Source organism: Leptinotarsa decemlineata, unplaced genomic scaffold (genome assembly GCF_025532065.1).
Source record: "Leptinotarsa decemlineata unplaced genomic scaffold, Ldec_3_MD MMD2_tig00000251_RagTag_RagTag, whole genome shotgun sequence".
In the NCBI taxonomy this organism is placed as follows: domain Eukaryota; kingdom Metazoa; phylum Arthropoda; class Insecta; order Coleoptera; family Chrysomelidae; genus Leptinotarsa; species Leptinotarsa decemlineata.
Genome location: NW_027412547.1, coordinates 5,560,705 through 5,585,499, shown reverse-complemented (window position 1 = coordinate 5,585,499; position 24,795 = coordinate 5,560,705). Strand labels below are relative to the sequence as shown.

The window sequence follows — 24,795 nt, the reverse complement described above, 5'->3', positions numbered from 1 at the left end:
GGCGATATACACTTTTACTTATGAGAATCGCTTTCAGTATCATACTGAAGGCTTGACTAATGGCTATTAGCAACATACTAAGAGCGGCCATTTCTAGAACTATTTTCCACGTCGTTCTGGAGAGAGCTCAGACTTTTGGCATACAGCATTGTGTATTCCACAATAACAAAAAACAGGCTCATGCTTAGTGTATCAGACTAGTTGCTGGATCCTGGAGGTTACAATATTTTGGGAATGACCTGCCTGATAAAGTTCTAATTCCGAGTCTGAAGAAATTGATCCTCCTGGAAAAGAAAATATGAAGGAAAATTAGCTTTTGGTTGATAAATGAATCGAAAACACTTTTAGGTTTGAATTGAAAGGGGAGAATGTTTCAGAACAGATCCTTTTTTAAAAAAAAAAGCTGTATGGCTTTCCTTCCCTTCCCTTTGTAGAGAGGCAATTTCTACAAAGATGTGTAGATCATGCAAAAAAGTTAATTTCAGATATTCGAAACAACTGCTTTCATATAAACATTGAATTACATTAAAGAAAGATTACTTTCGAAACAACTACTCGTACTTATATATCAACATTGAATTATATGAAAGAACACTTTTTCCTATTTAGTTTGTACTCCAAACAATCATTATGGAATAGAATCAGATATGACTTACAGGACTCCTACGATACAATATAGTAAATGAATGGGGTAAAATTTCACTTACATGGACATCAATGTTTCAGAATTGAACACTTTTCTTACTGCCGCTTCAAGATGATTCCATATAAGGTTTTGTGACACCATTTCTCAACTAGACAAAGTCATCATTTATTTTCTGTTTTAGCGTTGAATATTCATGTATCGTTTTTCTTATCAGTCTACATATTAGAATTCTGCTAATATGTGTCGGAACATGTATAAAAATAATATTAGAAACGGAGAAAACCCTATATTATTTATATACAATTTCTTTTGAAACACTCGTCAATAATGACTTTGATGAACACACAGTTTTAGTAAAATAATATTGCTCTGGATTAATTTTTTCTGCTTAATGCTTTCAGGCATTTGATTTTGAAAAAAAATTCCAGAGATGGCTCTCAAATGCCACATACTACAAACTTCCACATTTACTTCCCGAAACAAAAGAATGAAAGTAATACAAATCATGAAATTATGAAACAACAAAAATTAATTGGCGCTTCAGGGCGACTTCATTGATTCCAGTGGCGCAATTGTGTATTCAGCTGCAAAAAAAACCCGGAAAAACTGCATCACACCATCATCTGAAGATCTTGATCTGCCAATGTCCTTTCTTTCATGAAACAAAATGTAGGGTGTCTCCAGAAGCTCCAATAAATTCAAGACATCACCAGAACATTTAGTGACACGATCATGGTCAAACTGGAACCAGTCCGGAACCAATGCGTAATAACGACCTGATTCAACGTCAAAACAACAGTGATTACTGCAAGAAGATTATAATAGTGGTCTGCTTGATTGAAGTATTCATCTATTTCTAGCCTTCGTAAGAGTTTGGTGCTTTCGTCAGAGGTTGAGTCATGTGTGAAGATCATCAGTGTTATTATTAGATTGACTGGTGCCTCAGCTATACTTGTTTTTTTATAATAGTAAGTTAGTTGGGGGCATGTTTGGCAATACGGTTGATCATCACCCGTTAAAGTTCCATTTTCAGATGAATTAACGATGAGCTTGACACAAACTGGTTATCATTCATATTAGGAAACGCTAGTTGGAGTTCCAGAAAATAACAAACATTTTTGCTACCTCTTGAACATTCACTACAAAGTAAACAAGCTGTAATCGATCCTTTCAACTGATGAAGGGTTTCGTAGAGGGATCGATTCGACTCTTGCTTCATGAAGCTTTCCCACTGAAAAGGTACCTGGACCGCGAGGACTGCAGCTCATATTTGAGGGACAAGAATGACCTAAGTTCATTGACCGCACTGAAAAAGAAGAAGGTAGATTGATCACTTACGAATTAACCTTGATAGAAGATTGATTGATATAAACATATTTCGGCTTATTTCGAAGAGGCTTTAGTTCCATACTGAAATGAGGGAAATGCATGATCTTATCAAAATTATGTGGAAGAGAAATAATTCCAAGGACCAAAGCAGCATTACCAGCTGGAATAGAAATACTAATTATTACTATCAAAAAAAGAGGTAGAACGGCAATCTTTTGTTGCTTGGCCTATTCAACTTTCGAGTTCATGAAAGAATAACAGAGACTCCGGGTCATGAACACCAAGATATTGGTATTTCTTTCGTTTTAATTTTTCACCAGGCAATGCTGCGGTTCCAGCAGACTTCGAACTTTCGGATAGATGGGAAGCCGTGACCGTATCAACGCAAGTGAAGCCCCATACCACAGGTTTACCGTATTTTCATGAAATGAGAGACATACCATTTGGTCATTCACCTACATATATTCAAAAACTCTGATAGAAATGGCAGAGTATTTCAGTGACTTGCTGAAAAAGTCATATTCATATATACCAGTTGTTTCATAATATATGATTTTTCTTTTTGCAAATTGAACTGATGAACATTCATACTTATTGCGTTCATTGTCCTATACAAATTTCGTACATTGTACAATATTATATAGCAAAGTACCTGAGGGAGATGAATCTAGTTGGAGGAGTAGATGTGTTCTATGTGTCAACTGTTTCTAAGTATTTATTCGCAGTTAGCACCTGGGCTGAAAAGTCTCAGATCTACAAAAAAGTACAGAACTAACTTTATTCATCAACGTTATCTCCGTCAAGAGCTACACAATCATTTCAGCGCCGCCCTAACATAAAAATACCACTTTTGAGGACGATGTATTTTTTGCCTCGAAATGGGCTTCACTTTCAGCATATACCTCTTCATTCGAGCGGACTTTCTAACCGGTGAGCATTTTTTCGAGGTATGCTTACAGCCAGTAGTCGCTGGGAGCCAAATCTGGCAAAAACGGTGGATGTAGGAGCAATTCGGAGTTCACTTCTTGTAGTTTTGCCATTGTGTTCATTGACTTGTCACACGGTGCGTTGTCTTGAGGAAACAAATTTTTTTCCTTTTGCAATTTCTTTGCAATTTCCACCTTCAAACGCTCCAATAACGCAATTACATATTCACTGTTGATGGTGTCTCCCTTCTCAAGATAGTCAATGAATATTACATCACACATATCCCAAAATACCAGGGTCATAACTTTTTCAGCCGATTGTACGAGTTTCACCAGTTCCTTTCTACTCAGATGACGATCGATTTGATTCCGGGGCGAAGTGATGAATCCATGTTTCATCAATTGTCACATATCGACACAAACATTCCGATTTGTTATATTTGAACATGATCAAACAGTGCTCAGAATCACCAAGGCTTTTTTGTTGTTGGTCAACAGTGAGCACGCGCGGCACCCACTGTGGATAGAGCTTTCTCATAGTCAAATGCTCGTGCAATATAAAGCCAACAAATTCTTTTTATATCTTTGCAATGTCAGCTCACTCACGCAACTTCACTTTTTGATGATTCAAAACGATATTATGGATTTAATTTCGTTTTCTGGTGTTACTGCCTCATTTAGACGTTCACTGCGTTCTGCATCATCGGTGTCTCTACGACTACATTTGAAGTCAGAAAACCAACGTTTAATTGTTGTTTCTGATGAAGCGGAGTCCGATGAAGCTACTTGCAGCAACCTCCTTTGAAAGGGAGTCAGCAGCTTAATTGCCCTCTAGGCCAGTATGGCCAGGAATCCAGACCAAAAACAATCTGTTGAGTCTTCCTATCGAGGAGAGTGGTTCTGGCAACGTGATACCAATTTAAACGTTACTCGATAGGAGCCAAAACCTTTCAACGCGGCTTGACTGTCTGAGAATATTTTCATTAACTTGTATATGGGGTTGGATTCTTGTATTCTCCCTGCCAACAATTCAATAGCGTAAATTTTCGTTTGAAATACAGTCGCATAGGTTCCTAGGCAGGTTGATATCTTTATCTTGGGTCTGCGACTGAAAACACCTGCACCAGAACCTGAAGATGTTTTTAATCCATCTGTGAATCAACAACTATCTGCTGTCAATCCTCCTCCTGGAGGATCCAGTCCTCTCTTCTCGGAAACAATACTTCATGAGGCAGTTCGTAGGAAGCATAACGTCAGAGCCCGTGTAGTACTCAGCCTACTAAATCGTCCTTTCTTTTTTAGTATATGTATTCATTCTAGTTCCTAATTCTTCAAATTCCCGAACTCTGAAATTCAGTCCTTTCAGTATCTCATTTCAATAAAATTAACCTGATATGTTTCAGTTAGTATTGATAGAAAGTACTTTTTGAAGAAAACGAGTTGTTGACTTTCTACTTCTCTATCATCGAATAAAATATGTTTGCAAACTTCCAAAGAAAAAAACTGCAATATAAAATATTTGTGAATGTGGAACATGCACAGAATGTTCTGTGTATTTCAGTGTTCATGTGAAAGTAGTTGTCTCGAAAGTGTTTTTTCTCCCAGTTTGTATCTGAAATGAACTTTTGTGTATGCTTTTTATGAAGAGCTGCAATTGTTGATATTGTTTCATTTTTTTTCAAGAGTTTTCTATATTTTTTCGTTTGATGATGTTAGTATCGATCGTAAAAGAGTAGGATTACCACTTGATATTGTATCAGGATCAAAAACAGAGGGATAATATTATCGGACGCAGATATCTGTAACCGAACGGTTACAGAAAAATATATTCGAATATCAAGGAAGGTCCAGTAACTCATATATTAAATTAAAGGGGTTATATCTTTTTAGAAATGATTAATTTTTTGGGAAAGGAAGTTTTTGGTTTTCTACTATTCCATCTTATATTAATTCCTTCAAAAAAGTTTTTAACGTCTCACTGACTTCATGTCAGCTCTGTTACTCGCGCATTCAGAAGCCTACTATTCAAATTCAAATATATTCAAACGATTGTTAATTTACCACAAATGAAAATCATGTATAGTGCCCTTGTAGAATCTAGGTTGAAGTATGGTATACTTGGTTGGGGTGGAGTTGCGAAAACCCATCTGAAAAAATTGGAATCATTACAAAAAAAGTTTATAAAAATAATATACAAAAAAAATCAACTTACCCTTCAGGCGCACTATTCAAAGAGGTACTACTCCTCGATATAAGGCAGCTCTACTTCATAGATATTGTGTCATTCTAATTCAGAGAAAGAAACAAGCAATTTGTAGATCACCGATATTCCACCAGGCACAAAACTAATGCAAATCTTAAAACAAATCCGGCAACAAGAACCCTAGCTCAAAGATGCCACACTTACCTTGCAGCAAAACTATTCAATACCCTGCCAACTGATATCAAATATGGAATCAATATAGCACGAAATCGTTCAGGACCAAAGTGAAAAACTATTTGCTTGGTTCAAATAGAATGGATATTCGTAATTTGATTGATTCGAATAATAGTTGAGTTGAAAGAATATGTTAGCTATTTTGTTAGGAAAAATATGTGGTTCAAGGAGACATCAAAATAATTTAATATTCTTGATAATTTTTTCATTGTATTTATCTCATCATGCTTTATAAAATATAAATATAGGATTGAAATTTTGTGCTCTTAAGTATAAACTATAAATGGTAGAAAAACTGATTTTTTATTCCTACCTTTTTTCTTTATAGATATACATTTATTGTAATTTTTGAATAGAAGTACTATGTATGTGTCTATGTATATATATTCATATGTATAGATGAATCAAATTTTAGTTATATTAATGTATTACATAAGTTTTCGGTATATTGAAATACAATATGTTAAAACAACGATAAAAATAAAATAAATACAACAATATATATTGATATATATATATATTTTGATACATATAGAGATCATAACATAAAATACTAGATAAATGAAACCCCACGTGCATCTATGATTTTTGTGGGTAACTAGCTTATTCTACACCAACATTGTATGTAACTTTTGTTATATGTGTTTGTATATTTTTTCAGTGTGAATAAATATTATATTATGTGATGTCAACTTTCAATTTGTTCACTACATGTCATTAAACGTCGAACTATACACGGCCAATAAAATATTATGTCCAAGTACATAAAACTTCTTACGGTTTCCGTCAATAAATCTTGTTTGTTCAGAATGTAGCAGTCACGGTCAACGTTTCCGATCACAACGAAATCTAGTTTTTTTAATTCGTTCTTTTGGACAGAACTTGCATTCCCACATACACGAATCCGTGTAGGTACATTCCGATATTGGAGCCCCACCTCTGGGTTTTAGTATAAATTCGAAGCAGATTTTCAATACAGTATCATTTGATCCAGACAATCAAATACTCCCAACACAAAATGTTCAGATTCGTAAGTATAAACTAATTGTTGATTTCAAAGTTTCGTTTTTGACTATTGTATAATGTGTTTTTTCAATTTTGGGTGACCATTTCATATCATGAATATTACTGGGGTTCTATCTCAACCCAGTAATATTCAACCCATAGATTGATGATACACGTATCATCAATCATCAATCATCAAATGATCATTTTCAAGAAACTGAAACACTTGTCGAAGTTTCAAAAATGATGGTTTGATGTTGGGATAGAAATCCAGTAATATTCATCATTACACCAAAAGTGCATCACAAATTACATATCATTATTAATTGAAATTTGAAAGAATGATTACATATAAAATAAAACAGAATAGATTCAGAGCGCATGATATGATTTATCACATTATCATTCATTTATTAGCCGAAAATTCAATGGGATTTTTTATTTTTATTCAAAAAATATAAAATTTTTGAATTCAGAATCGAACATGAAATCATCCGTATTCATAATTTTGTAATCTCATTCAACAAAATATTATATTTCACTGCGCAATTCAAAATAGGGTATTGATATATGATAATTTTGTCAACAAGTTTTTCAAAAATGCCACCTGACACAAAAATCTTGGTTAATTATTTTGCAGTTTGCTGTTGTTTTCGCCGCCATCTTGGCTCTGGTTGTAGCAGCTCCTAACCCTGGCCTCGTCGCTTCATCAGTCGTGGCTTCTCCTCTTGCTTACTCTGCCCCCCTTGCCTACTCAGCTCCCTTGTCTTACGCTTCTGGATATGCTGCAAGTCCTTTGGCCTACAGAGCTCCTCTGGCTTACTCCACCTACGGATCATATGGATACCCAGCCGGATATGCTGCACCAATTGTTCACTATTGAAAACCGCAAGTTATTTGAAAATGATTTAAGAAAATACTGTTTAGGAAAAGAAATTAAAAAGAATTAATTTGTGAAAAATGTTTGTATTTCAATGTATATTATTGCAAAACAACAGACAACTGAGAAAACTTCTTATTCGGTTGGTGGGGTTAGATTTTCAATATGGGGGGATTTTTGGTAAACTCATTCAATTTCTGAAATCTCAATTTGAACAATCAGGTTCAAGGTGAAATGAATTATAAAAGAGTCTCAACAAGTCAGTTAATTTTCTATTGCAATAAAAGTTGAGTTACCCGTGGGTTGGGCTACCTATTGGGCGCATCCCTACGTGGCGGATTATAGAACGGCCAGGGGACTGGTAGCCCTGTCTGGGAAGCCAATGTGGCCTTACGGATGGGGTCGCCGGACTCCTGGTCAGTGGCAGAAATAAGTAGGGTGGGGGGAACTAAAACCCCCAAAAGCCTTTGCAAAACAGGCCACCAAGGACCAGCCTACACAAGCTGAGGTGTAAGGAATTGGGCTGACAGCTGAATAGCCGCGGGGTGATATGCGGTTACGAACGAGCCCCTTGGGGAACCGGGTAAAAGTTCATTGTAATCAGCCTTCCGCTGGTAATGCGGGGCTCTGCCAGAGCGACTATCTAATCATTCAATCAATCAATTCATTTGCTTATTATCAATATAACAGATTTAGCATCGTCAAGGTAGATGAATATAATACAAAACATACACATTAATACATACACATTAAAGAGGCAAAGCATTAAAACTTGCAGTTGAAAAATTCACTTACGTCATAAGGGCAGAGATCAACCAGCAGCCTTTTTATACTATTTTTGAATTTAATCATATGTAATTTTCTCATATATGGTGGTAGATGGTTGAAGAGCCTTATCGCCATAGTAAAAACGCCTTTATGAGTAATTGCCAGTCGATGTGGCATAAGAAGATTGTGGCCATTTCTGGTCAGGAATTCATGGTTGTGATTGACTTGAGGGGTGTCTTGATATACACAAGACACTGAAAGATGTAGAGAGCCGTGATGGTTAACATATTACATTTTTTAAATAGAGGTCTACAGCCATCAGTTCATTTTGCCCTTCCCAGGATTGTAATAGCCTTTTTTGTTGAATGAATATCCTTTTCCAATCAGTTGGAAGTCCCCAAGAAAGTAATCCGTATGACAGCTTGGATTGAAATAACCCCATAAATAACTTTCATATACAGGGTGTTCCTCAAACATGCTAATATTTGAGGAGGTAATTTTTAGACCCATTTAAAAAAAAATGTCCTATGGACGTATGTCCTAAACGCCTTAACTTTTTAGATACAGGGTGGCAAAGTTTTCAACAATAATCAGTTTTTTAATAATAACTGAGATAATTTTGTAGACATCTTTGGCATATTTGGTACATATGTTCCATGCCTCAAGGCGCATTTTCTGATGTACAATTTTCTTAATTTCCTCTGCCAGTGGTGTACGTACGAGTTTTGAAATGTATATTTTTGGCGAAAAAAATACTACGCCACTGCTTTATGTTGAATTAAAAATTATTTTTAAAATCTCCATACATTTTTGAGCACATTTGATTTGCTCAGTTTTCTTTGTCCGACGCATGGTTTTCGCTCAAAAAATTAAAAATCGCTTTACTTAAGGATAAATTCTTTAAAAATCTGATGCGGTATCGTGCATCGACTGAAAGCAAACTAAGGGATCAGATTTGTTGCAAAATAATTGAGGATCTAAAAGGTATTTGTTTGTTGTCAGATGCACTGCTCTCAATTAAAATTACATCATAACGCAGCACCACTTAATAATTTTTGAAAGCACAAATTTAGTTATCCTGGAATAAATGACGTGTAGCAGAATTTATTTACTGCACCTCTTGGAAATATGGAGTTTGTCGATATGTGATTTCTTTTAAAGATTGAAAGCAGAAAAAACAGCGTACCCACCATAGCAATAAAAAACGAATTCTCTGTATGTACAAACGTCAGTAGCTAATATTGATGTTGGTTTAAAGTAAGGTGTTGGTGTTAAAAACTGTCACAGCGCGTTTTGATTGATTTTGAAGTGTTATTGAAGTTATTTTGGTAGTCCGCTGTTTTTCTGAATATCAGTAAATATGGTAAATTATACGAATGCGGAAATGGCGCAAATGTATTACGTATATGGCCTTGCCGATGGTAATGCAACAGAAGCCAGGCGCATTTATTAGGAAAGATATCCTAATCGTGTCTTACCAGATAGTCGAACCTTTTCAAATATTCATCGTCGACTTGGGGAAACTGGTAGTTTCGAGAAAGGGACTCCGGAAGGTAGACCTCGTGTAGTAAGAACTCCTGAAATTGAGGAAGCGGTGCTGCAAGAAATTGAGGAACATCCTGAGACGAGTACGAGGAAGATCGCTAGAACTCTGGATATTTGTCATCAAATTGTTTGGCGTATTTTGGTTGATTTTTTGTTATACTCATACCATTTTTCAGGAGTGCAGTTTTGGTATTATTACTAATTAACAAATTTGTGCTATTCCTTTAGACTTACTGTCACAAAATAAAATGAAACTCGTTTTTGTGAAAAATTTATTTTTTTGCAGATTATGTTTTCAAATATTATTAGGGAATTGGTAATGCGTTATGAAGCAATTTTCAGATTCTCATTCATTTTAGAATTGATCTAATTTCTTAATTTGCTTTCTGTCGATTTTTATTTTCTTGGGTGAAAATCATGCGTCGCACAAATTTTCTCAAAAATAAATGAGGATTTTAAAAATGATTTTATTTTGAAAAGAAAGCATTGACGTTGTACTTTTTCCCCAAAAATATTCAATGCGAAACCCGTAGGGTTTATCTCAGTTATTATTGAAAAACTGATTATTTTTGAAAACTTTGCCACCCTGTATCTCAAAAGTTAAGGCGTTTAGGACATACGTCCATAGAAAGTTTTTTTCTTAAAATGGGTCTAAGAATTACCTCTTTGAATATTAGCATGTGTTTAAGGAACACCCTATATAGTAGTATCATCGGCATACTGAAACGTATTGAAGGGGTTCATATGATGTGGAATATCATTAACATAGTGGGGGTCTCAAGATTGACCCTTGAGGTACTCCTGCTGTTACACTCACTGCTGGAGATCTAACACTATTTTGTACCACAACCCTCTTTCGTTCGAATAGGTTAGAATCGATCAAATCAGCTATTTTCCCCCTAATTCTATAGAACGATAGTTTTTCGAGTAGAGTCGTGTGTGACACACAGTCGAATGCTTTCAAGAGGTCACAGAATACGGGTGTGGGGCTTCCCCCTCTCGAAGGCATCCACCACGGCTCGCACCAGATCAGATATGGCGTGCGGTGTAGATAGATTTTGTCTGAATCCAAACTGGGACTTTGACAGCAAGTCGTTGGAATCCACAATTTGTATTATACTACTATTAATTGCAGCTCCAATAGGTTTTGATAAAGTTGGGATTATTGAGATGGAACGGTAGTTTTCTATCTCATTTTTGTCTCCTTTTTTGAATCAGGGGTCACTTTACTGAATTTAAGCTCCTCGGGATATACACGTGTCTCAAAGCATTTGTTCATTATTTTGGTGAGAGGTTCTACTAATCCCTCTTTCATGTTTTTCAACATCTTGTTACTTAATCCATACACATCAAGAGCAGTACTACTCGTGGAAACACACATGAAACAGACACAAAAACAGATACAGGAAAAATAAAAACCAATCCCGAGGCTGGACAAAAATACTCACCTCAATCTACGGCTTGGAATGAGGCTGGACGTGACATATCACCTCGTGATGTAATACAAAGGACAAGGCGTAACAGCTTTTGCGGCTCCGAGGCCAAAAGGAGAAAGAGAGCGATATAGGCTGGAGTGGGGCAGCAACTATAAGTGATCCTACTCCTCCCCCACTCCACCTCCAACAGCAAGGGCCCTTCCTGCGGCGGCCGCCAAAAGCTATGCCTTGAATAAAGGCAAGGAACCGGCTGCCCCTGCAGGAAAGCGCCCTTACTTGAGCACCTCCACGGAGGGAATCCCAAGAAGGTTGACGAAGCCGCGCAACGACAGTAAGGTCGCTGCTCGTTCCAAAATATTCACGAAGGCCGCTGTGAGGCACCTCAAGGTTGCCAAAGAGAGTGTGTGTTCGGTGAGTCTTGACCTACACCTGCCAATATGAAGGAGATGTCTCCTAGTGACCTGTCCACCTTCCTGAAAAGGACAGGATGGACGATGACCTATGAGGACAACTCCTTGGTAGGATGTACAATGGGTCACATGTGGCCTAAGTACTGTGGGTCTACACTCACCCTCCCTATTATACAGAAAGGTTGAGTTATCTTGTGGAGACCGTCAAGTCAGTCAGACTTCAAGGCGTCAAGTCAGAAAACCTTTCAGCGTGTCCTGAGGAGTAGGTAGTGGACCATTTTTGAAAATGGCTTCAAACTTTGAAATTTGCAAAATTATGAGATTTTTTAAAATTTTACTATCCGGTATCCGGCCGGATAGTTAAAACAAGGCCGGATAGGTCGGATAACGGATAGTTACCGGATATCCGTTTCATCTCCACTTCAAAGCCGAAGCCGAAACGTCTAACTAACAATAACTCAAGACGCGGTTGTTCTTTCCAGATCGAGAATATCATTATTTGTTTTTGAAATATACGTCAGAAATTAGAGATCCGTATTTGAAAAAATAAAGCTGATGACAAAATGTAAATAAGGAAACGTCGCATTGCAAAATGATTCATATCAAATCATAAGAAATATCATAAGAAATCTGGTATTGAAATTTCTTGCGCCTGTTTTTCATCATATCATCCTTAATGGACGCTGTAGAGCCAAAGCATCCCGTTTCCTAAATAGCCGTTACTACGTGAAGTAAGATCATCATGAAAAATGAGGAATGAAACCTTCTATGTTTTTTAGCCCTTCCATTTGTAACATTTCTCATTATGATCTCCACGTAGTAACGGCTACATCAGTCAATTTATTGAAAGACGCAAGTAAAGCTAGACAAAGAAAACAAATTGAAAAAAAGGGTTTTATTATATCAGTTTGAAAATGTCCATATAGGAAGAAATTGCAGTAATGATAGTTACAAAGAAAAGTGGTAAAAACATCGAAAAATTTAAAACTTCTCTGACATCTGTCGAAGAAGTTGAGAAATAAATAATCAGCAAAGAAATAACTGCAAATATTTTTGAATTTTTTGTCCATTTCTGAAGACGGGGGCCTCCAAAACGTTAAGATGAGTATTGTATTATTTCTTAGCAATTTTTTTGCTAGGCAAACTTGTTAAATACGACAAGGTACTGATGAATAGTGAAAAATACTTTGATTTTACCAAGTAACTTATCGGGGTAAACTGAAAAGTTTGCCCCGATACTTGTATGAACCTCTCCATTATAATTTTCATATTTTTCAGAATGTGGAAGGTAAAAATACCCAAAAAAGGTCGATCCAAAATTGAAAAAGCCCTTTCTCAATTTTCCTAAATAGCAATAGTGGAAGATATCACAAGCTGAAGTGTAATCTCAGATGTATATATGTTCGTTTTTACCATCATAAAGACGACAAATTCAGCTACCAAATTGAGCATATAGATACGGCAAGGGTGATCTTGCCGAAAAGTAGGTACTTATAATGCGAAAAAGGAACGGATGTACGCGCCGAAAATTTTTTTGCCATATATTTATACATATTATCATCAGGAGATGGAGTAGTCAACGATCACTTTGAGAGTTGGATTCAAAAGGGCACGGCTTATCTGAGACATAACTTAGCACGGAATATATGGCAGTGAAAATATTTTCTTTGAAAAAAAATAATATTTCAGTTTTCTCCAACATCTGAAATAAGTTGGCTGCGAAAAGTTCTGATGAATATGACTACCAAACAAAATATGGCACATTATATATTGACATTGTTTTTCCAGCATTATTTCTCAACCATGAATATGACAACTTGATGATATCATTACTTTTAGCTAAGTGCAAAACTGAGATTGAATGAGAATCATGGTTGTCTAATAAAAGTGAAACAAGAGACATTTTTGAATATTATAAGTATTTCATTGAGAGCTAATATAAAGCTTGCTTGCTTCAATACAGTCTGGTGAAGTGGTTGATCAACAGACGAGCGGCTTTCGGTATTAGTCCGAAATAAATATACAGGGTGTAAGTCTGTTGAAATATTCAAATGACGTATTCCTAAGACAATTTTAAGAAAAAAAGTTGATATAAACCTGTGTCCAGAAATGCCCCGTTTAGAAGATACAGGCTGTTGAAATTTTTAGTCCGTTTTCGAAAATAACTTTTTCAAAAAATGAATTATTTGCACGAAATTTGGTACCTTTCGACGTAGGAAATCATAATCAGCCAGAATGAGCGGCGTACGCTGCAATCATTCATTTCAAATCGCCTAAACTTTTTTGACAGTAAACTTTTGGTACTTTTCATGAAAAAACCTCATTTCCACATATTTTTCAAGTAAAAAAAGATACACTTTCTCAACAACGCTGGAGGTGATCGTTTTCGAAAGGCCCTAAGTGAAGTTCATGAGAACATTTCAGAAACTAATTATGTGGTGGATCTCGTCAAAATGGACAACAGTTTTTTCAATTGTTGGAATTTTTCAAAATATGGTTGGTTTTTGTCATGAGTTTTTTGCAATTTGTGTCTCGAAAACGGAGGATATTTGGATAAAAATTTTACAAGGAAAATTTGTTTATTTTGGTGAGATCCACCACATACTCAATTTTTGTAATATTCTCAGTAACTACACTTAGCGCCTTAAGAGCTAGGTAATATGCATCTATATAGAACGATGACCTTCAGCGTTTACGAGGAAGTGTATCTTTTTTACTTGGAGGAGGTGTGTTAATTGGATTTTTTCATAAGAAGTACCAAAAGTTCACTTTCAGAAAAGTTGGGACAATTTGAAATGAATAATGACAGCGTACGCATCGCCCTCTAGATATTACATGGAAATCAATTAGAAATTATGATTTCGCATGTCAAAAAACTCAGGGTACCAAATTTCGTGCTAATGACTTATTTTCAACACCCTGTATATCAGAAACAAAGTATTTCCTGGCACACGTTTTTTCTTAAAATTGTCTCAGGAATACGTCACTCAAATATTTTAACGCACTCATGTTACACCCTGTATACGTATATATTCTGTTCTCGGTCAACACGGAGAGACCTCAGTAATGATTTAATGAAGTTGTTTCGAAATTTTTTCGATCGATCGATGCGTTTCTTCGATTCTCAACCTACCTTCGTGGATAACACCTTCTTAATGTCACCATTTAATCGTACTTTTCCTCTGCCATGTTTACTTACTTTCTGTTGTTGAAACATCGAAATGGACGCCATTATTCTAATACTACGAGATCTCAACTCTGCACTCCGCAACACTTTTTTTATAAGATTCTATTCATATGTGTTTACCATACCCATTCAACATAATCAAATTTCATTGCGACTTGCACAATTTGAATATTAGTTCCAAAGGTATTTTATCTCTTTCTTCATATCGTATCACTCTCTATCATGGGTTATTCACACACAACATGTATACAAGAAGCATCTGCTAAATAAAACGTATGGAAGTCAACCTTGTTTTCGCTACTATTCATCTCGTCCATTATCTTATGTCAAATGTTCGTTAATGTATACACCATAAGTAGATTTTTTGAAATAATTTTCAAAATGTATCCTCTCTTTCTGTGATGCTGGAACCGAGATCAACTATTTCCTTTCGAAAACGTGAGGTTGCCAGTATTTTTTGAATGTTTTCGGTTGCAATCAGGGTTGTCTATGTTTAGTATTGAAATTGCAAATGAATGTAAAATCACTCCATGCAGGGACGTTCAATTTGACCAAACGTGATATCTTGGGGTCACTGCTTCATTTTACATTGACTTCAAAGAATCTAGCGGCTATTAGCACTTTTCACTCTTGGAACTTTTATCCCCGGTCTACCTCACCCCACTCGTTTATATTTCATGAACAACGATAGAAACTTGTTATGAGTGGACTGTCTAAAAGAACTGCTATTTCATTAGGAATACATTTCAGAACTATATTTCTTCGTCAAAATAGGAAGAAACGAATCCAATTCAACAACATTTTTATTGAAATAAATAAAAATTCACGATCAGCTTTGAAGTACGAAGAGCATTTTACACTACAACGTAAGATGACGCATATGGTGAGTAAGCTGTATAACCAGCGGAATATACAGAGGGAGCCACATAACTAGCATAAGCCAGTGGAGCTGAATAGGCCGAAGTGTAGGCAACAGGAGCAGCAACAACAGGGGCACTGTAAGCAGCCGCAATCAGACTAGGATTAGGAGATGCTTTTGGATCGGCTTTGGCTTCAGGTGTAGGAACTGCTGCAGCAATGGCCAATACAGCAACGAAAACACACTAGAAAAAAAATCATATTGTATTATTGATTCACCAGTCCAGTCACTCGAACTTATTTCCACGTATTATCACTCAACTTGAGGATATAGTTAAATGTAGTGGATGAATCAGCCGATGAATGATCCAAAAGAAACACCAAAAGGATATACATATTGAAAAATTAAAAATTATTCTTTACTAAATATTTTCACGATTCCATGAGGATTATATGATCTTTTTAAATTCAGTTTCTCTTCAACGCACAAGAAAAATCAATGAATATGATGGTAAATGTAATGAAAAATGCAATTCTGTATTTTTTTGCTGTGCACAATAGTTTGGAAAGAGTTCAATGTATATAAAATATACATACATGTACATCTGATTCTATGGTTATTCATCATATACATAAATGCAACGAGCTGTTACTCATAACCTAGGTTGGGTCAAAAGTGAGTAGGTCTATTCGACCGTGCACCGCAACCCGCACACACGCATTGTGGCTCACATCTATTCACACTCGGCTAAATGAACCCAGCTTCTTAACAAAACCGATTAGTTTGTATGGTGAGTGATCTCTCAGATCAGATAGTGAGAGTACGGCTTCGCCAAATTCTGGAAACCTGATTTGGTTCCCAGCAGGGCAGGCACAAATAATGTACTCTGCTGTTCCATTTTTTCCAGACAGAGGCATACACTGTCTTCCGACAGTCCGAGTCTGCATATGATGATTCAAATGACAGAGACCTATGAGAAGGTCTGTTAGACATGGTAGTTTATCCCCACTGCAGTCCAACAACTGTTTGGTATCAATCCTGGAAGATTCTGCCAAAAGTTCGTAAATCTGCTTGCCATTCAAGTGTTCAATGTTGGCAAAGCCTAAAGCGTTGCCAATGGCAGGTCTGGTCCAATTAAGCTGATTGCAGCACCTGCCTTTGCAAGGGACTCAGCAGCCTTATTGCCATCCAGGCCAGTATGGCTAGGAATCCAGACCAGAGACAATTTGTCAAGTCTTCCTATAGATTAGTCTGATTTTTGGCACATTGCTACTAATTTAGGCGTTGTTTGGTAGGAGCCAAAAGCTTCCAACACCGCTTCACTTTCTGACGATATTTTTATCGACTTGTGAATAAAGTTGCATTCTTCCAATCTCCCGCACACAAGTCAGTAGCGTAAATTTCCGCTTGAAATACAGTCGCATAGCTTCCTAGGCAGTGATATGCGACTCAAAACATCCGCACCATAGCCTGAAGGTGTTTTTGATCCATCTGTGAACCAACAGCTATCCGCTTTTATAATTTCCTTCTCCCGGAGGATCCAGTTTTCTCTCCTCGGGAACAGTACTTCATAAGGCGGTTCGTAGTTGACAGTTGGAGGCGTAAATCCGGAGATCATTGCCAAAATTCTGTGACTTCCAGTGAAAACCAGCAGTCTGTTATACTCAGGGCCGTCGCCATAAGGGGGATGGGGTGAGCCACCCCTCCTGCTTTTTCGACTTGGGAATAAGCTGGGAAAAAGTTGGGAAAAATTGTAAAAAAATGAATAAAGAAAGGGAGAGGTGATAAGAAAAGGGAAAGAACCACGAGAAGGTTGGAATTTCCCGAGATGCATAACTTAGAGATCCTATACTTTGAAATTCTGAGTTGTTTGAAAACTTCAAAAAAGTTAAATTTCTCCCAAGTAAAAGAACAGTCCTGAACAGTCCACAAATTTTGAAGTGACTATTTTACAAACTTCTCAACTTTTTGCTGTTTTTTCGGCTTGGAAAAGTTGGAAAATTTCGGGCCGTGAAGATAGAAAAAAATAATAGTAGAAAACAATAAGCACAATATTATTTAAGTGTTGTTTCCTTTCATTCATACATTGTGGATATGGTGGAAGACCAAGGACCTTGGTCCAAAGTAGAATAATTCCCATTACTATTTTTATAATCACCAAAATTTATTTTTGTTTGTGCATACTTATGCCCTAACGGGCATAAGCATCCAGCCGAAATTTGGATAGCTAAGTGAGAAAATTAATATATTACAGTAGTAACCAATCCCTCGGCTTTAATTTTCTCGAAAGTTGGGAAATTTTGCTGGCGGGGTTGGAAAAATTTGGATTCCCTCCCCCCCTGGATTTTCTTTCCGCTACGGCCCTGGTTCTACTCTGCATTAAATTGGTATGTGCAATTTTCAATGTACACAAGTCTATATGCACTCAATCTAGCCTCTCTCTCCAGAAAAATGTGGAAAAGAGGTAGACCTAAAAGGATATTCAAGGCCGCTGACGGTGTGGTACTGATGGCCAGGCAAGCCTGTCTCTATAAGCCAAAAAGCTTCGCCTGAGCCGTTTTCATTGAAGCGTTCGGCCACCAGGCAATTGCTCCACAAGTGATTATTGAACTGAAAATCATCACATGTATCCAATGAATTTGTTTGGGGCCTGAACCCCAAATTTTACCACAAACCCTTCGACATGTCCATAGGGGCTCAGTCTGACTTTGTGTAGAACTTTTTCCAAGTGACCGTTCCAGATGAGTTTTTTATGAAGGCCAATGCCAACATGTTTCACCTCCGTCCAGTGGGCTTTGGAGGATGTTACAAGCTACCTTTCTTGACGTGGACCTTGCCAAGATGACAAGGTCATCTGCATGAGCTTGCAGATCTACTACTTATAACCTAAACACCAAGATTGCGAATGTGAATTACTACAATAAAAAGTCGATGAATTGAAGACGAGATGAACTAACTACGAGTAGTTTCAAATTATGTGAAAACAATATACCAAAAGATTAAATTTCGAAATTCAGAACTCACCAACTTGTACATTTTTGAGGTTGTCTGTAGAACAATTTTTTCAACTGATGCTTTCCGTTTCAAATCAATCAGTTTTTATATCGTAAAAGTGTACAAAGGTCACTTGTTTTTGTCAGTAGTGGAACTTATTGCAACAAACCGTTACTTGAGGTCCATACGTTTACATGATCAACGAAATCATTGTCATTTGTATGCCGCTGGCATATTCAGATATTTTGGCCTCAGGCCTTTATTGGATCAAGGTCATGAGAATTATTCAAGAACAATTACATGTAACAGTGGGAATTGTTCTTATATCATTTTACAAAAAAAACCTGAAGTAAATGAATTTTAATCGATGATGAATATAAATTAGATTCATGTCGAAACTCACATTCCATCGAGTGCATACTTGATTACTTATCAAGTAATGCGTATGCGTATTTCTCAATATCACGATGAAGCAGACAACTGATCTCCCCACTTTCAAAGAAAAAGTCACTAATATAAATACTACACCAGTTATTTGAGAATCATAAGTAGAGTACCTTTCAGCAAGAATAAAAATGTTCAAGTTGGTGAGTATCAATTTTTAAGGAAAATATTTTTCTTCGTAGCCAATGAATCAAAAACTGTTTTATGAAATACAACTGATTATTATGGATCATAATTCAGAAAATAATATTTTTTTTAGTGTATTTTTGCCGCTATCCTTGCCGTTGCTGTGGCTTCTCCGGCACCTGAAGCAAAGGCTGACCCGAAAGCTGATCCAAAAGCTGATCCCAGTCTAATAGCTGCTGCCTATACTGCCCCCGTTGTAGCCGCTCCAGTTGCCTACACTTCTGCCTATTCTGCTCCTTTGGCGTATGCTGGTTATGTGGCTCCTTCCGTGTATTCTGCTGGATATACTGCCTACTCGCCTTACACAGGGTCTTATGTTGTATTGTAATATTACCTGTGAGTTAACTGTTCATTCATTTGAATAAATATGTTGTTTGGCAAACATTTATTTCATTACAAATGGAACAATATGAAATTCAAAATGATAGGACCATGAAAGTGTGATTTAGAGGATATTTAATCTGAAAATTCCTTGTAAATAATCAACATTCATAGTCGCAACTTATTTTCATTCTTGAAGAACTGGCACCTGCACCAATTTTTCGTTCTAATTATTCCGCCTGGGAAATAATATTCCTTCGAAAACATACAGAGGTGTTAGAGGGATGAGAGCTGTAGCTACCCCCTCATTTGCAACATCATTGGAACAACATTGAAAACGTATTGTTTTTGAAATTTTCAATGAACTTTAGTAAAAAACACTGCATATGAAAAAACAGTTTCAAACAGAAATTGAAACTTGCATTTTCGATTAAAATCGATTTGAATGCCCGAAGTTATGAAAATGAACGGTATCAGGAATGTTTGGTGTTACATTTTGAAAAATGTGGAATTTACATCGGGATAGAGCCGATACACATTCAATTTATGGAAAATCAGGAAAAAATGGTAGGTTGGCACAGATAACATATCGCGACATTTTTCCTGGAATAAAAAATAATCCTTAAGAGATCCTTAGAGAAACAGGAACTTTTTATGTTTCCTAGAAGAAATGAGAATATACAAAAAAGCACAAGAAATTTCAGGAACAAAATTGAATATTTTAAACTCTGCTGCTGAAAATGTGTGGCGTACTTACAAGAAAAATAATTCGGTAACAGTAATAAATGAAACGCATAACTTCTCTATTTCAATAGTCAACTCTACCTCAAGAAGTAGGTTTTCACGTACTTATATATCCGGAAGGGTTAAAATTTTACGAGTCCTGAAATTGCAGACACTACCAGACCGAAATTATTCAAGAAAATTGTCCTCAACCACGCTAGTTAGTGGCAGAACACGCATCGAATATCTTATATAATGGACATCGGCTGTATATAGTGAAAATCATACAATGAACTATATTGATTAATTTTTTAATATGGATTTTCATCAAGTATCTGCCAGTTCTATTCAGTGATAATGATATAGATGGAAGCCAAATTTTCCGGCTTCCGATTGAATTTAACGTCAACGGGGTATTATCATCTGAATCTGATCCTCCTTGATCTTTTTTTTTTCTTTTAGGCCTGACACGAGAACATCGTTTCTACAAATCAACCGCAAAGAACTAGAAATTGTAATATCTTGAATCATTCACCTCAGATTTTTTTAGGCCTTTTAAGTTAAATAGGTACACGAAGTGTGAAATTTATTTCATCAAATAGCACCGACTCTTTCCTCTGCTTGATGTTCGTTCACTGAAGCTTTGCACCGTTTGCATTTCAATTGAACTATCAAAATGTATATACAGGTTGTCCCTCATAAATCTCTCTCTCATAAATGAAGCATAACAAGTTAGTCTGAAACTAATAGATTTTCAGTATCTGTTTCTTTTATCTATATCAATTAAAAGAAATATTTCAAGTCACTGAGATCAGAAATTAATTCGAATCAAGTTGAATTCTCCCGATGGTTTTTAAATAATCCGAGAAAAATTTCAAAATTCACCAAAAAAACGTTATTCACTGATGAAACTGAATTCATAGATATGGGCATATAAACAACTCATTCAAATTGGCAACAAACAGTAATTTTCTGTGAATTTTTGGGGCATAATAAAAAATCGTCCTTGCGAAAACTATTGCACGAATGAAAAGAGATATGTATCTCTGAATATCCAAATCAGAATGTGGTTTCAATACGACAGTGCTTCTGTTCATTCCACATTGCTTCTCGAGAACACTAGAATCAAATATGAGGAGACAACTGGATTGTTTGAAGTGGATTCGACAAATGATTACGTTCTCATTATTGTCCAAAGTATACAGTTTGTGCGATTTCAAACCAAAACACCCTGTAATTTTGGAACCCATGAACCGATTTTGAAAAATTTCAAATTATATTACTCGACGAGCTCTTTTCAAAGATGTTATTTTCAAGGCCTACTATGCCCTGCATAGTAGGCCTTTCGAGAATTGCCATTAGGCATTTTTTTATCGAAAAAGTGGATAGCCCATTCGATTCGGTCATATTTCAAACCCCTATATACCTAGTTTCAGCCCAATATATCATACAGTGCGTTAGTTATATGATGACAAATTCCCAAATTCATAATTTCTTGAAGGAACCTGTATAGCAAACTGTTGACATCAAAGGAAAGGTGAAGTAGCCATTACAAGTACAAGTTTCATCATCATAACAGGTACAGATAAATGTTCTTAGTTCAAACAAAAATAAAATGTTTTATCCATATCGTTTGATATTTTGGTATAAAGAATAGTCAATCAACGATTGTAAAAATATCCCTATATATGCATTTTGCAAACATTTGTCTCAACCCGGTAACAGATTTTGATAAAATTCTCAAGATTTCATTTCATACGGCATATTCATATGATTGATCAATAAGCCAGGCACTATTTTTCATAGCAGGCTTTAAAATAAGTTGTTTCTTTTTTCATTGTTATAATTTTGAAAAACGCTTCCCACGAGTATTTGGTGAAAAGAGTTATAAAAGAGTTTTGCGAGTTTTCAAAATGGTAAATCCCAACTTAGTCGAGAAAATTGAGATTGGGCGTTCTGTTGGTGATAATGCTCGATTAACGAGGTTGGCCGCAGAAGAATTCAACAGAAGACATCTAAGTCGTGAACCAATTTACCATACAAGTATCTCTAGGATCAATACGTTATTCAATAGAACCGGGAGGGTAAATGAAACACATGTACCGAGAAAAAGAGGGAATATAGAGATAGACATACAAATTTTAGAATATGTTCGAGAAAACCCAAGATTTCAGGAGATTTACACGTCAGGATAAATTTGGAAAAATATATAGTTATTTGTTTCAAACTGAAAATCATGCTCACGATAGAAAGAGGCGTTGATTTTTCTTTCGATATACCGACGGGGGTTCAAAAGGATTGTAAAACGGAATTATTCGTTATTTCTTATGGTCTTTTCAATAGTATTTTTTGTTTTGTGGCAACGCCTTCAGTTTTCGAGTTATTATAGTACGAGAATATATTTCATTTTTCTATCGATATACCGACGGGGGTCCAGAAGGATTGTATATTATATATACAATCGTATAATTATAGTACGAGTATATATTTAATTTTTCTATCGATAGCTCAATAGTTTTTGAAACTCGAAATATTTCGAGAATTTTACTTGAAATGTTGTCGGACATAATTTTTTCCTTCGCTTATTATATGACTTTCTATATATCTTCTTTCCTACAAAGCCTACTAATTATTGACACTCGAATATTTCGGATAATTTGCTTGAAGTTTCGTCAGACATTTTTTTTCCTCGCCTATTACGGCCAAACAAATCGTTTTGACCCTGTTTATATTTTCATCTGTATGTCTTCTCTTTTGCGAAACACAAGAACTTTTGGTACTCGAAATATTTCTGATAGTTTACTAATAGTCGAGTCGAGAAATTATTTTTTTCCTTCTTCAGATTTCCAGATAATGAGGTCAAACTCGAAACCGGTCATATAAATAAAATCAACTAGTGGTAATCAGACAAAAGTATTTTCATTCATTTCATTAAAATACTAGTTACTTGATTGCTCTCTAAAGAAAGTGATCCCATGATCACTTTTGGGGCATTATCCTAACAAGTATGAATGTTATTCATGTAGTGACTTTTTTATTGTGTTTAATATGATCTCTCATTGTGGAGAGAATTGGAAGTGATTTAATTCCATTCACAAAAACCGTATCAGGAAGGAAAAAAGATTTGAATCACAGCTCACCTCATCGTACAGTTCACCATAAAGGTTGGGATGAATTTCATGAATATCGTTAACTTCATATTTCCAGTGCGATTCCTGAGAAAATTCCTTCTGGAAACTTGAGTCTATTCTAACCATTTTTATTAAAACAATAAAATGAATGTGACGCAGAATATTATTCAGATATATTTCATGTAATTATTTCAGCAGGTGCATTCTCAATCAAGTAATGCGTGCGTGTGTTAGACAATTCAACCTCGACATTGAATCATTGAAATCAGCCCCACTGAGAATTGAAACGTCAGTATTTCAATGATATATATAGGAACATACATTTGACAAAATTATAAGTTGCAGAACTCATTCCTTAATAAAAAATAAAAAATGTTCAAATTGGTAAGTGCGCATCTTCATAATATTCTGATAATTTTGGAATATATTTCATGGATTTCTATAATATCAATCAACATATTAGTGAAATCATTTGATATTGGGAAATAACATATTTTGAAATGTGTATTCCACATTACTTTTTTTAATCATTTGACATTTTTTCTAGCTTACTTTCGCCGCTCTTCTTGCCATCACTGTGGCTTCTCCTGCACCTGAAGCCAAAGCTGATCCTAAAGCATCTCCTGACCCTAGTCTGCTTGCTGCTGCCTACACTGCTCCTGTTGTAGCCGCTCCAGTTGCCTACACATCTGCCTATTCTGCTCCTTTGGCATATGCTGGTTATGTGGCTCCCTCTGTGTATTCTGCTGGATACACGGCCTATCCCGCCTATACTGGATCTTACGTAGTTTTGTAAATTCATTTGTGAAATGTCTGTCAATTCATGGAAATAAACATGTTGCTTTGACATAATTTATTCAAATCTGAATTATAAATTTCCTTAAAAAACCAGGACGACATATACCGGGTGACAACGAAATCATTTGACAAGATGCCATTCAGTTGTTAACGAGGTGAAAACTGTTGAGTATGAAGTGAATGTATAGTTCGTCGAAGCCGATACTTTCAATTAAAAAGCACTCGGAAAGCTATACAGGGTTATCCGAAAATCTAGACAAGGTTATCCAAAAATCAACTCAAGTGAAGAATTTTGAATAGAACCCTTTATTGCCATTTAATCGGATATGAATTTATCTTTTAACGATATAACGTATGTAGCCATTTCTATAGCGGCATAGAATCTTCTTCAAATTCAATATGGCGACAATATGTCATCTATAGAAATATTGTCGAAGAACTCGATGCAGGGAGAAACAAACTACAAAGTTTGATCAGTTTCATGTATATGTCCATGTATATGATTACCATTTGTTTCGCAACTTATTTCACACATTAAGAAAGTTAAATCTGCTATTGAGGCAAAGTCATCTGCGTAGAAAAACAACTGACAATTGTGTACGAAAAATGTATTTGTTTTCGAAAGAAGTTGAGTTCAACTGGAATGTGCATTTTCAATTAATCTAATAACCGATCTAAATGCCCAGGTTATGGAAATTGAACTGTTCATTTTTCTCATTCATTTATTCATCTGATAATTCTTACCTACTTTTTTCACATATTAATTGGGT

The 24,795-nt window shown here is 35.9% G+C and overlaps 4 protein-coding genes across 4 annotated transcripts; 3 read left to right on the top strand and 1 right to left on the bottom strand.

Moving 5' to 3' along the window:
- Positions 1-6,214: 6,214 nt before the first annotated feature.
- On the top strand, positions 6,215-7,304 carry LOC111512087 (uncharacterized). Its single transcript, XM_023168184.2, has 2 exons — positions 6,215-6,368; positions 6,984-7,304. Exons 1-2 carry the CDS (start codon positions 6,357-6,359, stop codon positions 7,224-7,226), a joined length of 255 nt encoding a protein of 84 aa, XP_023023952.2. The 5' UTR covers positions 6,215-6,356; the 3' UTR covers positions 7,227-7,304.
- An 8,050-nt stretch (positions 7,305-15,354) lies between these two features.
- LOC111512090 (uncharacterized) lies at positions 15,355-18,583 on the bottom strand. Its single transcript, XM_023168187.2, has 2 exons — positions 18,453-18,583; positions 15,355-15,672 (listed from the first exon to the last, which is right to left on the bottom strand). Exons 1-2 carry the CDS (start codon positions 18,462-18,464, stop codon positions 15,424-15,426), a joined length of 261 nt encoding a protein of 86 aa, XP_023023955.2. The 5' UTR covers positions 18,465-18,583; the 3' UTR covers positions 15,355-15,423.
- A 281-nt stretch (positions 18,584-18,864) lies between these two features.
- On the top strand, positions 18,865-19,434 carry LOC141479870 (uncharacterized). Its single transcript, XM_074173715.1, has 2 exons — positions 18,865-19,009; positions 19,126-19,434. The coding sequence occupies exons 1-2, from the start codon at positions 18,998-19,000 to the stop codon at positions 19,378-19,380; spliced, it is 267 nt and encodes an 88-aa protein (XP_074029816.1). The 5' UTR covers positions 18,865-18,997; the 3' UTR covers positions 19,381-19,434.
- Positions 19,435-23,465: 4,031 nt separating this feature from the next.
- Positions 23,466-24,089, top strand: LOC111512088 (uncharacterized). The gene is made up of 2 exons (XM_023168185.2): positions 23,466-23,611; positions 23,775-24,089. Exons 1-2 carry the CDS (start codon positions 23,600-23,602, stop codon positions 24,021-24,023), a joined length of 261 nt encoding a protein of 86 aa, XP_023023953.2. The 5' UTR covers positions 23,466-23,599; the 3' UTR covers positions 24,024-24,089.
- Positions 24,090-24,795: the final 706 nt, after the last annotated feature.